The sequence below is a fragment of the Dermacentor andersoni genome, chromosome 5 (genome assembly GCF_023375885.2).
Source record: "Dermacentor andersoni chromosome 5, qqDerAnde1_hic_scaffold, whole genome shotgun sequence".
NCBI classification, from domain to species: Eukaryota; Metazoa; Arthropoda; class Arachnida; order Ixodida; family Ixodidae; genus Dermacentor; species Dermacentor andersoni.
This window is the reverse complement of record NC_092818.1, coordinates 65,204,895-65,217,769: the sequence shown is the minus strand read 5'-3', so window position 1 is coordinate 65,217,769 and position 12,875 is coordinate 65,204,895. Positions and strand designations below refer to the sequence as shown.

At 45.3% G+C, this 12,875-nt stretch overlaps 2 protein-coding genes across 3 annotated transcripts; one reads left to right on the top strand and one right to left on the bottom strand.

Moving 5' to 3' along the window:
- Nucleotides 1-3,975: 3,975 nt before the first annotated feature.
- Nucleotides 3,976-5,871, bottom strand: LOC126530726 (fas apoptotic inhibitory molecule 1). Its single transcript, XM_050178006.3, has 4 exons — nucleotides 5,505-5,871; nucleotides 4,987-5,209; nucleotides 4,505-4,554; nucleotides 3,976-4,424 (listed from the first exon to the last, which is right to left on the bottom strand). Exons 1-4 carry the CDS (start codon nucleotides 5,613-5,615, stop codon nucleotides 4,275-4,277), a joined length of 534 nt encoding a protein of 177 aa, XP_050033963.1. The 5' UTR covers nucleotides 5,616-5,871; the 3' UTR covers nucleotides 3,976-4,274.
- Nucleotides 5,872-6,111: 240 nt separating this feature from the next.
- On the top strand, nucleotides 6,112-12,545 carry LOC126530722 (zinc finger protein 862-like). 2 transcript variants are annotated; one of them, XM_050178003.3, is made up of 2 exons: nucleotides 6,112-6,358; nucleotides 6,607-12,545. In XM_050178003.3, the coding sequence occupies exons 1-2, from the start codon at nucleotides 6,342-6,344 to the stop codon at nucleotides 8,774-8,776; spliced, it is 2,187 nt and encodes a 728-aa protein (XP_050033960.2). In that variant the 5' UTR covers nucleotides 6,112-6,341; the 3' UTR covers nucleotides 8,777-12,545. The 2 variants fall into 2 exon arrangements, with proteins under 2 accessions (XP_050033960.2, XP_072144294.1); XM_072288193.1 differs by lacking the exon at nucleotides 6,112-6,358 and adding an exon at nucleotides 6,366-6,532.
- The last annotated feature ends 330 nt before the right edge of the window (nucleotides 12,546-12,875 follow it).

Here is a 12,875-nt window from a genome sequence, read left to right as displayed (position 1 = left end):
ACAATCACAAAGACGTTTATTGCACCAGTCATAGACTAATTCCTGCTAGTTGAGTTGCTAGCCACAAAATATGCCGATGGGCACACGTCGCGGAAGTCTGACTAGCCGCGATCGGATAACGAGCGAATATGTTCGCCCCATGCTGGACACCAACGCCTGGTCGTTCGCACTTACGGTCACGTGAATGGTGGTGCCTTCGTAAGAGGCCTCGCGAGACGGTCTTGCAGAAGCATGTATCAGCGCACGCGCGCACCGCTTGCCGGTCCCGAACCAGAGAGCAAGCGCCTTCTCCTTTCCGCGCCCAAGTAACCCCGCCGTTAGGCCGCGATAACAGCGCAACACTTGCGCTATCTCTCGGGATGCGCTTCAACCACACCGACTGCCGGATTACAGGAGATGGGAGCCATGCGGGAAAACAACATATCAGGGGACGCATGAGAGTCGCGCATCCCCACAAATCTCACCAGCTACAATTCGTAAGTTACCAAATTTGCTGTAAGGTAGAAATTAAGAAGTTATTTAGTGATACAAAAAAAAAAAAGTTTTCGAATATGCGTTTCGATTTCTCGTGCAAGTAATGTACGCCTCTCTGAATAATCCAGCTCAAGGACTAGAATTAAGTTATCTGCAACAGCCGATATTTAAACTGTAACACTTAAAAACGATCACCTCGTAATATGCTTGCAATGGATATTCAATATAATAGAGGTATCTTCATGCTGGATACGAGTTCTTTATAATAAGGTTCGACTGTACTGGAATCCTGTGTTCTTCAAGTTGTGCGACAGATGGGAAATTTAGAAAAAGAAGAAAATATATCAGCCCAAGCACTTCGTACAGATGCTTAATCAGCGAAGCTGAAATGTGTGGCCGCAGTGTTTATCACTTGGTACGTCCCAACGGTTCATTAAAGTCTTTCTCAATTATTGGTTACATCTTTGTGTTTCCTAATGAATTAATTAATGCCAACGATGACGAATGCGGGAGCAGTGGCACGAGCGTGTTTGCATGGTGGCATCGAGGGGCGTCAACAAGCCAGCTGTGGAAGAGGACGACGACGATGGAGCCAATCCTGATGATGATAGTTTTTTTCTACATGCAGACACGATACCGGGGAAACTAACCCTTAACAGCTTCGCTGTAAAAATGCGGATTCCACGGACTGTGGGAATCAGTGTAAGTGAAGCCTTCTTTGATGTTTGCGTTGATTAGCGATAACTGGTGGTGATGTTTACAGTGAATGTGTAAGTTCATCAGCATTTAGTACAATAAGTTGATATGAAACGTTACTTACGTGCGCCACTTATGTTTGTCTACATAGTACATAGAACACACAGTAAGACGTGTTCTTGAGGTGTTGTGCGCCATCGTTCATAGCCTGCAAGAAGGTTAGCGCTGTCGTTGCGTCACACTGCACAATGCATTGTGGCAGAACATTAATTATAGAGCTTATGTGGAAATGCACCAGTGGGAGACTCTGTTGTAATTTTGACAACCTGGAATTGTTTAACGTAGCTTAAATCTGAATACACGAGCACTTTTGCACTTTGTCCCCGTTGAAATGCAGCTACCGCGGTCAGGATTGAGCCCGCGATCTCAAACGACGCTATAGCCATGGTGGGTACAAAAGTGTTGATTTGATGGGCAGCTGATTCTGTAGTGTTGTCCAGGCACTAAATTGTCGTGGTGTTTAGTTTTCAGAAATAGTAGAAACATACTGTGCCATACCTTGAATTGAAATTGATCCAGTTTGTCGGCAACTGCTGCCAGGTTTACTATAGCGTTTCCTTGCTTTCTTACATTGCCTTTTCCCTCTCCCGCCTTTCCCCCTTGTATGCTAGCTGTGAGCGAAGTGACTTTATAGCAGCACAAACTAAAACATATGTGCAAAGAAAGAGACACCCGGGGGCAAGTGGCAAGGTTATTTTTCACTCGTTTCATGATGTGTCAGTTCCACCCATTCCATTGTCAGATCCTGACTAGAAGCTTACCACTATCATTAAAAAGAAAGGTGTACAACTAGTGCTAACATATAGGGCGGCAACTTGGAAGTTGACAAACAAGCTCGAGAACAAGTTAGGGACCGAGCAAAAAGCGATGGAATGAGGAATCTTGGGCGTAATGTTAAGAGACAGGAAGAGAGCAGTGTGGATCAAAGAGCAAACCGGGATGGTTGATATTCTAATTGACATCAAGAGAAAGAAATGGAGCTGGGCAAGCCATGTAATGCGTAGGTTGGATAACCGGTGGACCATTAGGGTTACAGAATGGGTGCCAAAAGAAGGGAAGCGCAGTTGAGGATGGCAGAAGACTAGGTGGAGTGATAAAATTAGGAAATTCGCAGGCGCTAGTTGGAATTGGTTGGCACAGGACAGGGGTAATTGGAGATTGTAGGGAGAGGCCTTTGTCCTGCTGTGGACATAAAATTGGCTGATGATGATGATAATGACCTATAGCTGGTACATAACTTGGAAAATCTAATAGTTCTAAAAATGGGGCTAAACAAAAATAAGACAGCGCAGTAGCGTGTGTCTTCTTGTTTGCAGGCCAGACTTGTTGCAGCCCAGGTAACAGCAGAGATAACCGTTGTTTTCCAGTCGGATCTTCTAGTGAGTGGTAAGGCCACGGCTTTGTAGGTACGGAAGAGGGCGGGCACTATTTTGAAAGTCGCCTATCACTTGATCGCGCTTTCGGTGTTGTGGGCATGCTATATAATTCTACATTTAAATATATACGAATGAACCTTTGCGCTAGACCTTCGATGGTATCATATGATACTCACTTTCGGTGACCTGCTGTCAGACTTGTTCGAAGAGATGGTTGAAAGTAAACTTGCAATCGTGGTATTGTTGTCATCATGCAACACATATTGCTATTTTATCATACCCGGGAATTGATGATGCAGACAGTCTGAAGCAGGGCTGCTTCCTGTTTAGAAGCCTTTGTGAAAATTACGGTGTCCATAGTTCGCAGTAAAATAAGGGCCAGGAGCTGCGAGAGATTTGAAAGTGTCGTGTCTCTGACACCCATCTATACTGAAAACTACCAACACATTTAGTTAGGATGGGCTCTCTGCAGCAAGCAGCCCTCTTGGCTACACCAATGCACGTCGCCTTTTTTTCTGCCGCACTCCTGCCACGTATATATATGTACATGCTCTGAACCAACTTCCAACACGGCATGCAGGACAGTGACAACAGCAGTGGGAAAGCCGAAGGAAGAGGCAACGAAAGCTTCACTTTAAGAAAAGGGAGCAAACAGCTTCTTGCTTCCTTCTTTTTTTTTTCTTCAAGTCCCATCTTTTACATAGCTATCAGAAATTAATTGACGGACAACACAAACAACACGACATGCTGGACAGAAAAAAGGAACAGGAACACACCAAACAGGCACTTGTTCATTCTCATTCTTTCTTTGTGCCCAGTATGTTGTGTAGTTTGTAGCAATGATTTTGTAACAACTTGACCAGTTGTCAACCTGTCAGTTTTTATCACATGTCACTATAGGGTTGTCATTCGTGCAGTTCTCAACCAGCACAGCTGGCTTCTTGCGGATGTAAAGGGTTGAAAGTATGATGTCTTGACCAGCATATATTTTGCCGTTTCTCAATCGAATAAACAATTGAAAGACACCATTGCAGTAGCACTTCTCAGGCAGAAAATTCGACTATATGGCAATAACTTTAAAAAATCGACAACATATGATCGCTATACCAAGTGAATGAAAGTGTGATGGCTACCTTTTACATTGTATTGTTCTCAAATGCCATGCATGTTGTAGATGGTCTGTGTAGTAATACAATGTTACTTCTTTGTTCAGTTGAGTTTCCAAGTTTAGTACTATTTACCACATATCAGTTATTTATTATTATCACATATTAGTGCTTATCTCAATAGACAAGTTTTCACAAGAAACCTACTACTACTCATACCTCTGGTCGCTGGTTTTGTTGCAATAAAAACATTGACTGTGTGGAACATTTAACATCAGCTTTTTAATTGTGCTTTGTACTTGATAGTTGAATGCCTACTTCGATGGCATCTGTTGTACACAATGCCTTCGATAACTAGTCTGCTTTTCTGAACTGTAATCAAACTGGACGGTTTCCCTGTGCATTTGCCTGTCGCTGTGGCATTCAAATAGTGCTAGTCAACAGTAACAAATAACGGGCGGTTCAGCAGCATATAGGACACATGCAGTCAATTTTTGCGTGACTGGGTGGTGCTGAAGGCACACTTGTGTGACCTGTGCTTCATCGAACTGCGTGGCACGGTTCATTCAGTGCAGCTCGGAATCTCGTGTCCTTCGACGACCAGCGTGTGCAAAATGCCTTCTTTTTTGCTTCCGCTGCTTGCTGCAGTGATGTAAGCTTGGTAGGGTCCTACTTGAAAATGGGTCTCGGTTCCTCCATCCACAAATTCTGGCTGAAAGTGAAGCAGTTCTCAAAGTAAACATCCAAAGCAAGCAGCTGAGGGCAAAAAGGAAGCATAAATATTGCACTTACCACAACATCAACCTTTTCTCCATTTACGTATATATCCAGTGTGTCCTTCTCTGCATATGGGGCGAGTGATTCAAAAAGTCACGAATTGCACTGAAGTGAGAGTTTTAGCTTGTCATTATACGTATTGCACTTTACGGAACACCGGGTTACGAGAAATGTGGATGACAGTAACAACGCTAGCTGTGGCATATCGTAACACTTTGTCCAACAATGCATTAGGAATGCTTTTCCGTTACTGGGTGGTTTTGTGGAAGAAAAATAAAGATGCGCCATGTTGACAATTATGCCGTTGCTGACACTTTGCACTAGTGGCTTAGTTGTTAACTGTAATAAAAATACCGGTGTCCTCTATGGCTAAACGGTGCGACACAAGATGACGCCACCAACTAGCCTACTCGCGTCTAATTCTCCGACAACCCGGCAATACGCATACGGACAAGCTAATATTCTTTTTTTTCTGTAAGTTAACCAAGAGCGCTCACCTAGGACAACCCTTGCCGGTTGCTCAAGGAGATTTACTATCCACGTGTTGAGTATTTTAGATTGCCTCTCTCTAAATTTGTCCAGTTGCTTGCCGTCAACGATGAGCGAATACTCGTAAGTGAAGCCGCTCAACGCTCTGATCGTCACCACGCACTTCGCCCGACCCACTTCAAAGGGCTCCGAGCCGACAAGCTTGAACATCCAGTCGCGTCGCAGGATCTCCTGCGAGTAGCGGGACGAATTCGGCGTTTGAAAAGGCTCAGCGATAAACGGTAGGCATATTAGTATTCGTTAGTAATATATATATATAGTTCGAAGCCACTGCTCGCCTCACAAAAGCTGTGGTCGGACTTCGCTACTGTTTTCGAATAGTAGGCACAATTACCCCTGTCTATGCCCGCACTTATGGATCGCCAAGAGCGACCGAGAGCGTTGCGGTGTCCGCAGTACTCCGCGACTCTAGCTAAACGCGCAGTGACTTCTGACCTTTTGCTAAAGAGGTTACGCGAGCACGTACCTTTCCATCCACTTTGATTATTCTCCTTCCGGTGGTGGTTCCGTGTTCGAACTCGATCTTATGTATCTTGTCACTGAATGGAACTTCCCAAACAGCCACAGTGTCAGCCATATCGACGTCAAATTGGTTCTTCCACGCGCTTATGATCGATAGCAGGCTGCCACGGACTGATCAGCAGGGCGAACAGTCCACTACAGCCGCTACAGCTAACACAAAAAAGAGTAGGCGAGCATTAATAGATCCAAATTATGCGTACATTCTGTGCATAGCGTGCTGAATTCTCGTTTTTGCTGCGTGAATGTCGCTCAAGTTCCATACGAGCGAAGCGGCAGGGCGCTTATTTGCCAGTGCGCGGGGCGTCAACAACACAATTGCCATAGCAACACAGATTTTGCGATGTCAGTGCGACTGCTGTTAAATTTCCAGCACTGAAAAGTTTCGTGGAGCGTTTTAGTATTTCACATTGAAATTATCTCGCGACTCTAGCATTATTCATTCATGTGTACATTTTGTCCTAAAATACGTTTGCCACGCTCATATTCAAACAAAATACCAAACACGCTTCTTTTTGTTTTGCGTAACGGCCCCTAGGCTACCTACGCGGTAGCCGCCCAAGCCCTCTAAAGAAAACATCGCAAGGGCAAAGCTCGGGCGGCAAGCCTTTGTGTGTTTGTGGGCGATAATAGTTAGATCTTTTAACTAACGATATTCACGAAGCTTACGCGCTCACTGTTTACAGGATTGTGGCTTCGACAAACAGCGGAACGGTTTCGAAATGCAATCACACGCGCATTGTTATCGCTCTGGAAATAATGGATAAGTGGTGACCCTTTCAGAATGAGCAGCATTTGTAGGCGAGTAGAAGTCTCTATTCTTCTGCACGTGTTGTTTGATGAGGCTGGGCGCGACGCGTGCATTTTGAAGCGTCGTAAGCTCGCGAGTGCGCTCTCGCATGTTAGTCGCGACCCAACTAGCGCCTCGCAATAAACGGAGAAGCCGAGGATGGAAAATAAACGCTGATCGCCTTTGTATGTAGTAAACACTCCATTGAAGAAAGGGAAGCTTATCTCTCAACCGCGGCATTTTCTTTCTTATTTTGCAGGGAAAGGAGGCAAGACAAGAAAGTTGCGAAAGGCATACCGCAGAAGGCAGCGGGTCGTTCGAAAAAAGATGGGAACTCCAAAGATTGCAAAAGGAAGTTTAGAAACGTCTGGAAGGATACTTATACGTGGTTGCAGTACGAGGAAGTCAAGAATACTATGCATTGCGTGCTGTGCAGAGAAGCCTACTTCGGTCAGGAGAAATGCGTGCCGTTCGTCGAAGGCACGAACAACTTCAAGGTTTCGGTCATTCAAAAGCATGAGAAGACGTCGGCCCACAGAAACCTCCTGAACAAAAGCGAGGCCGAGAGAAAGAAATTGGCGCATTCGTTCCGAACAAAAAAGAAGCCGCCGGAAGATTCGCGATCCAGATTCGAGCTTCTGTTCAAGACCGTCTACGAGATACAGAAGAACAAGCTTTCGTTTTCGCAATTCCCAGTTCTGGTGAACCAGCAGATCCAGAACGGCGTGCCGCTCGAAGGTCGGTACACGAATCACCATCACGTCGTGCCGGACTTTTCCAAGTACATCGCCATGTCGATGATCAACGACACCGTAGCCGATATTTATCAGGCGAAACACTTTGGCATCGTGCTGGACGATGTTTCGGACGTTGTGGGATCGCGCAAGGACGCTGTGTACATCACTTACCTCAAAGACTGCAGAAAATGCACCAAATTCCTGGGGCTCGTCGAAAACGAGAACGGAGTCGGCATCGCCCTCGCGATGGTGGAAATGCTCGCCAAATTTGGATTCCCATCGCCTTTCGAGAAGCTTTTGTGCCTAACAACTGACGGGCAGACCGTACACCAAGCGGACGGTGGCCTGCAGATGGCATTGGGAAAAGAAGCGCCTGTTCTCTACACCATGGACTGTCTAGTGCACAAGCTTGAGAGTGCGGTGAAACCAGTCCTCTTCAGGCATCCACAAGTCAAATGCTGCGCAGACAAGTTGTACAAATTGTTCTGCTTCTTCAGAGACCTACAGAAGAAGACGGGCAGTACGGTGGACATATGGACACCCTCAAGCCCCGCTGATCAACATGCTCGTTCCTCCAATCCACAGTTGCTAGTCCTTAACCTCAAGTTCCTAACTGCCATCATTGAAAAGTGGAGCAGTGTCACGTCGTTCCTAAAGGATAACTATCACAACCTTGACCGAAAACTTCGGCCTGATGCGGCAGAAATTCTCACTTGCTTGAAGAGCTCGGTTTTCATTGCCCATGTCCACCTGTTAAGAGAGATTTTCAAGGCCTTGCACGTGTTTCAAGAAAAGACAACTGGCTCGTTATCTCCTGCCTGCTACACGGTGATCAATGAGCTGAGGACTACTGCAATGATTATCACCAACCAGATTGTCTTGGGCCCCTCTCTGATACCAGTCCTGCACGAGCTACAGGAAAGAAATGGATTCTTCCAAGGCATGGCGATCACACAAGATTTCGACATCGATTCATTTCAATCTGTAGCTGAAGATGTGTGCCAGTGTGTGTCGCAGCAGGTGCTCCAGATGGCGAGCCAGTGCTCGGAGTCCTTGCACAAGTTTTCAGTGCTGGATCCAAAAAACTGGCCAGTAGAATCCGATGAGCACTTTGGTGGATACGGAATAGAAACCATCAAGGAACTTAGCGGCGAGATGCAGTCGTTGCTGCCGGAGAAACTCATTTCAGATATCATACTGGAGTGGTGTTCCTTCAAGTTCTTTGTAAACAGGAGTCTTGCAAAGTGCTTGCGGAAGGACTTCATCAACCTTGCCGCTACCGTGGTTTCCAGGTTCAGTGCGGTCTATCCTACCATCTGCACATTCCTCACTGCAGCAGCGCTGCTTTCGCCGTCGTGCAGAGTGACACACAAGGGCTTCGAAGAACTCTGCGTCATTAAAGAATCTCGGAAGAATGTTCTCACGGACGACACACTGTGGCAGACAATGGTCATCAATGTGAATGGAGCGCCAGTTGAATTGTGGGATCCAGAACCTGTGGTTGACCTGTGGTTGAAAACGAGTCTTCGTAGGCCAAACAATAGAACTTCAAATAAGCATGCTTTAGATACTTGTAACAAGCAGGAGACCCAGGTTGACGATTCAGCACTGTTCCAGGGTTGCCAGGTTGTCGTCATAACGGGTGAATTGTGTGAGCTGCCTATAGTATGCAGCAGTGATGCTTCAAGTTAGTAGAACTGTCAACTCCTAAGTGTAGTCACCTGTAGCTTGTCTTTTGCATGGTCTCAAGAACAGAACAGTGCTAGGTACGACCATTCAGTATGCTTTCATAGTGTGTCATCTGCTTCAACGAAGAGTCAATTTTCTTAACAGTACAGCAGAGATTTGTTTTCTTTTTCTTTTTTTTTTGCAATACATCATCAGTGACGGTTGACAGGGACACCCATGCGATTATCGGTGGTTATCGCCATCACCTTACTTTTTTTCGTCCACTAAAGGTCAAAGCCTCTCCTAAAGATACCCAATTACCCTGACTGCATCCTATGTTTGCAAATTTCTCACTTTAGTCTCACTATTTAATTCCTTCCCACCTTTGATTGTGTCTTCCTTCTTTGGAACCTTTTTCGTCATTGTAATCAACCAAAAATTATCTGATTTATACATTACATCAGCTGCCCACTCTGCTGCTTTATCTCAACATTATATGCTATTTGCCCAATTTACTTCTTCATTGGTTACCTTAAAGTGTATGTTGCAAATTCAGATTTGAAATTTGACACTACTAGCACCAATTTTGAGCTGTTGGTGGGCAAAATTTTTGTCACTAACACAGGCGTTCTTAATATGGAAATGATGCATGTAATGATGCACTCGTTTATCTGAAAGTTTTGGTTGGTATATGTTGTCATAAGTGTTGCCGCACTCCTAAAGAGCCAGGAATGTGTTAAAAATTGTTCCAAATAGCATGATTATTGTAAAAATCTGTCGCTGGGTGTGTATCTCAGATTTGTCTATTATCTCATTTAATATGTCAGTTATTGGGAGATAGAACGACGGCACACACTGAAGCCGTTTTTTGGATTGCAGAGCAGGCATTTTATTTAGTTGGAAGAAGTGGATCAAGATTGACAGTTTTGCAAAGAAATGGTGGTTGCAGTCGCTGCCTTGCTTGCAGAAGCATGTTTCATCTTCTCATATTCTGCGCCTGAAAATTACTCGGCCGCCAGACGCCCCCTCAAATAAAAGCATGTGAGAGTCTCAAAAAACAAGCACAAGCTAAATTGTCTCAAAACAGAAGTTTTTATCTAGTCGAATGAGAAGAGAAAATGCTTGCGGAGTAAGTGGCGGGTCAAAATTGCATTAGTGGTATTTGCTCTCACATCTGGGCCACCACTACAATTTGTGATGAGCTAAACCACTTGCCTGTCAGGTGAGTGGTCAGAACAGCATTAGGAGGTCAGCTTGTTTTGTTGCGTATATGCTAGACACCATTTCCTTTCGCTCTCTCTCTATTATTGCAATAGCAATTATACGGACACTAAAGGCATGTTCGCACCACCTTTGTGCTGTCATGATGCATGTAGGGCCCGTGCTTGGCAGGTTCTCCAGTGACGCGACATGCACGCAGTGCATTTGGCTGCAAAAACGATGAAGCCAAGTGAATTCACCATCATACTTTGCTCCGTCGACTCTGCACTAGAGCCATGGTAGTGTTCTGCTTTCCATTGCTGGCACGAGAATTGTGCTGACAAACACCAGCATTCTTGCTGTGCGGTCGTGTGCGTACGATGGCCAAAGTGAAATGTGTGGTAACCACAAGCTATGAACGCTGACGGTGCTCCTGCGCTCTCCTCTCCTGCATCATTGAGGTGCGATGTTTGCAGTCCTGCTGGCGGTGCTCTTCATCATGGCAGTCTGAGTCACCTGGGAGCTTCCGGGGCACTGTTTCTGTGTGCAGCAACAGTTTCCTCACATGCTGCATCGCACCAACATGTGTCCCCTCTCTCGGTATTTTTAGAACACTGTTTGGGGAGCTTCAGCACAGTGCTAATCCTTGCTACCACTTTCAGTGTTTGCCCTTCGGGCAAAACTGCCACTTTCTTTTATTTTATTTTTTTCACGCATAGCTACTTGGAAAATGAAGAGACACAAGTTACTCCCGAGATACAGAAATCACAAGATTTCAGAAATTCTCAGCATATCTATATGTTTCAATAAGAATGTGTAAATATTAATACAATCTATAGATATGACAGCGTGTTGGGCTGCTAAGCACGAGTTTGCAGGATCGAATCCTGGCCATGGCAGCTGCATTTTGATGGGGGTGAAATTCGAAATACCTGTGTACTTATATTCAGGTGCATGTTAGAGAACCCTAGGTGGCCAAAATTTATGGAGCCCCTCACTACAGCATGCCTCATAATGAGAAAGCGGTTTTGGCACGTAAAACCCCATAATTTAATTTTTTAGATATGACGGCACTGCCTATGACCTGCGAGTGGTGGCTCGGCAATTGTGGCACTGCGGTGTTGAGCGTGGCATAACAGGTTTGATACCTGGCCATGGCGGATGCATTCTCGTGGGGTAGGAATGCAAAAACCGCTTGTGTACTTAAATTTAGGTGCAAGTTTAAGCACCACAGGTTGTTCAAGTTAATCCCCCCACCACTTTGGTATGGTGTCCCTCGTTCCTTGTGTGTTGCTTCTGAATGTGAAATCTTGTAGTTATATGCAGTGCCTATAACTGGTAATAGTTCCAGAATTTCTACTAAGTGAACATGCTTTTGGCACTGACTATCTTGAATCCTGCAATTGGATTATGTGTGCTATGATGTAATAAAATAATTTTAATTAGCAGGCGCTGAATAGTTTGTGCATAAGTGAAGATTGTTGCTGATGTGCTGCACCACCGATAATGTGTAGCTCCCCTCTTCGAAAAAATTACCTCCACTGTACCTTGCTCAAGAAAATAAGCTATTCTTCGTTGAAGCAGCTGGTATATATGTACATAAGTGTATCTAATGTTTGCATGCCCTACTAAAGGTCTGTTCAATTCGTTCTGCACAGCATGAACTTGTTCACACCAGTTCAGTGCTTGTGCTGAACAATTACTCGCCACCTTAGCTCAGTGGCTGTAGAACTCTGTAGCAGAGCACAAAGTCATGGGTTTGATCCCCAGCTGTGGCAGGTGCATTCTAATTCAGGCGGGATACAAACATTTTAGTACACGAAGTTTCAGGTTTGAGAATCCCTGGTGGATAAAATTAATCTGGAGTCACACGTCATGTGTAGCCAGATCGCGGGTCTGAGAGGGTTAGGAATTCTGCAACATGTAGTTTTTCAAATGGGTAGAGGTGTCACTCTAGTCTCCCTCCAAGAGCATCCACCGCAACTCTTGGAGACTCTTGGAGGAAGACTAGAGCTGTTGGCTGGGTGCCTACCGGTAAAGTGGGTACAAACACGCTCCCAGTCAGGTGCTCGGCCATTATGCAACCTGAGTGCTCGGAATCTCCCCACTTAATAGGTGCTTTCGGTTGCCACATGGAAAATGGTCACCATAATAGCAGCCCCGGATACATACGCAGAATAAGCCTGAAATCTGCATGCCAGCTCCAGCCAATCTCGTGGCCTTCTTTCAAATAAATTCTCTGTGCACGGTCTGCCACAAGTGCAAGAAATGCGAATCACCAATACCAGATTAAATGCTTTGGCAACTCAAGCTTGCAATGGACGAGCTGTACTTATTTGTAAATGTGCAAATCCGAGATGAGCTGGTCCAAAACACAAAAGTGGTTGGCTCGATTTACATTAAAAATTTGCCTGCCTGAAATGAAATGTGACGTGTGGATGTCGACGTTCCGTAATCGTCAAACGCACTGCACAGTGGAGCATCTCCTTAACTAGTTTGGAAAGTGGCACAGGCGAATCGAACAGACCTTGCATGTTTTTACCGTAAGCTATTGCGAATGTGGAAACCCACCGAAATAAAATAGTGTCGTGGAGTCCAGTGAGCAGTTATTGGGGTGCATCCTGAGGGACGTGCGTACTCCTGTATGACAGGCTACATTGTTTGATGAAGTCATAACGGCTGCTTTGATGCAACAGGGAAAGTGAGTGATTAGAAGTGCAGATGGCTAGCACTGTTATGTGCAGTGACACTCCCTTTCTTTTATGTAACTTGGAACTGCTGCAAACACACTCTGCAATATGAGCTATCTGCCTGTGTGGCAGCAGCCACCACACCCCTGCAGTCGGTGGCCCTCTGGGTTTCACAGAGATTGATTTGTCAGGTTGTTTATACTGCTGCTGGCTCGCATTTGTGCACTGCACGT

Excerpts from the sequence above, each read along its gene's own strand:
- LOC126530726 (XM_050178006.3), bottom strand. The coding sequence starts at position 5,615 with ATGGCTGACACTGTGGCTGTTTGGGAAGTTCCATTCAGTGACAAGATA. Across the intron at positions 5,210-5,504 it reads TAATCAAAGTGGATGGAAAG|GAGATCCTGCGACGCGACTG; the intron begins GTACGTGCTCGC and ends CGCTACTCGCAG. Across the intron at positions 4,425-4,504 it reads GAGAAAAGGTTGATGTTGTG|CCAGAATTTGTGGATGGAGG; the intron begins GTAAGTGCAATA and ends CTTCACTTTCAG.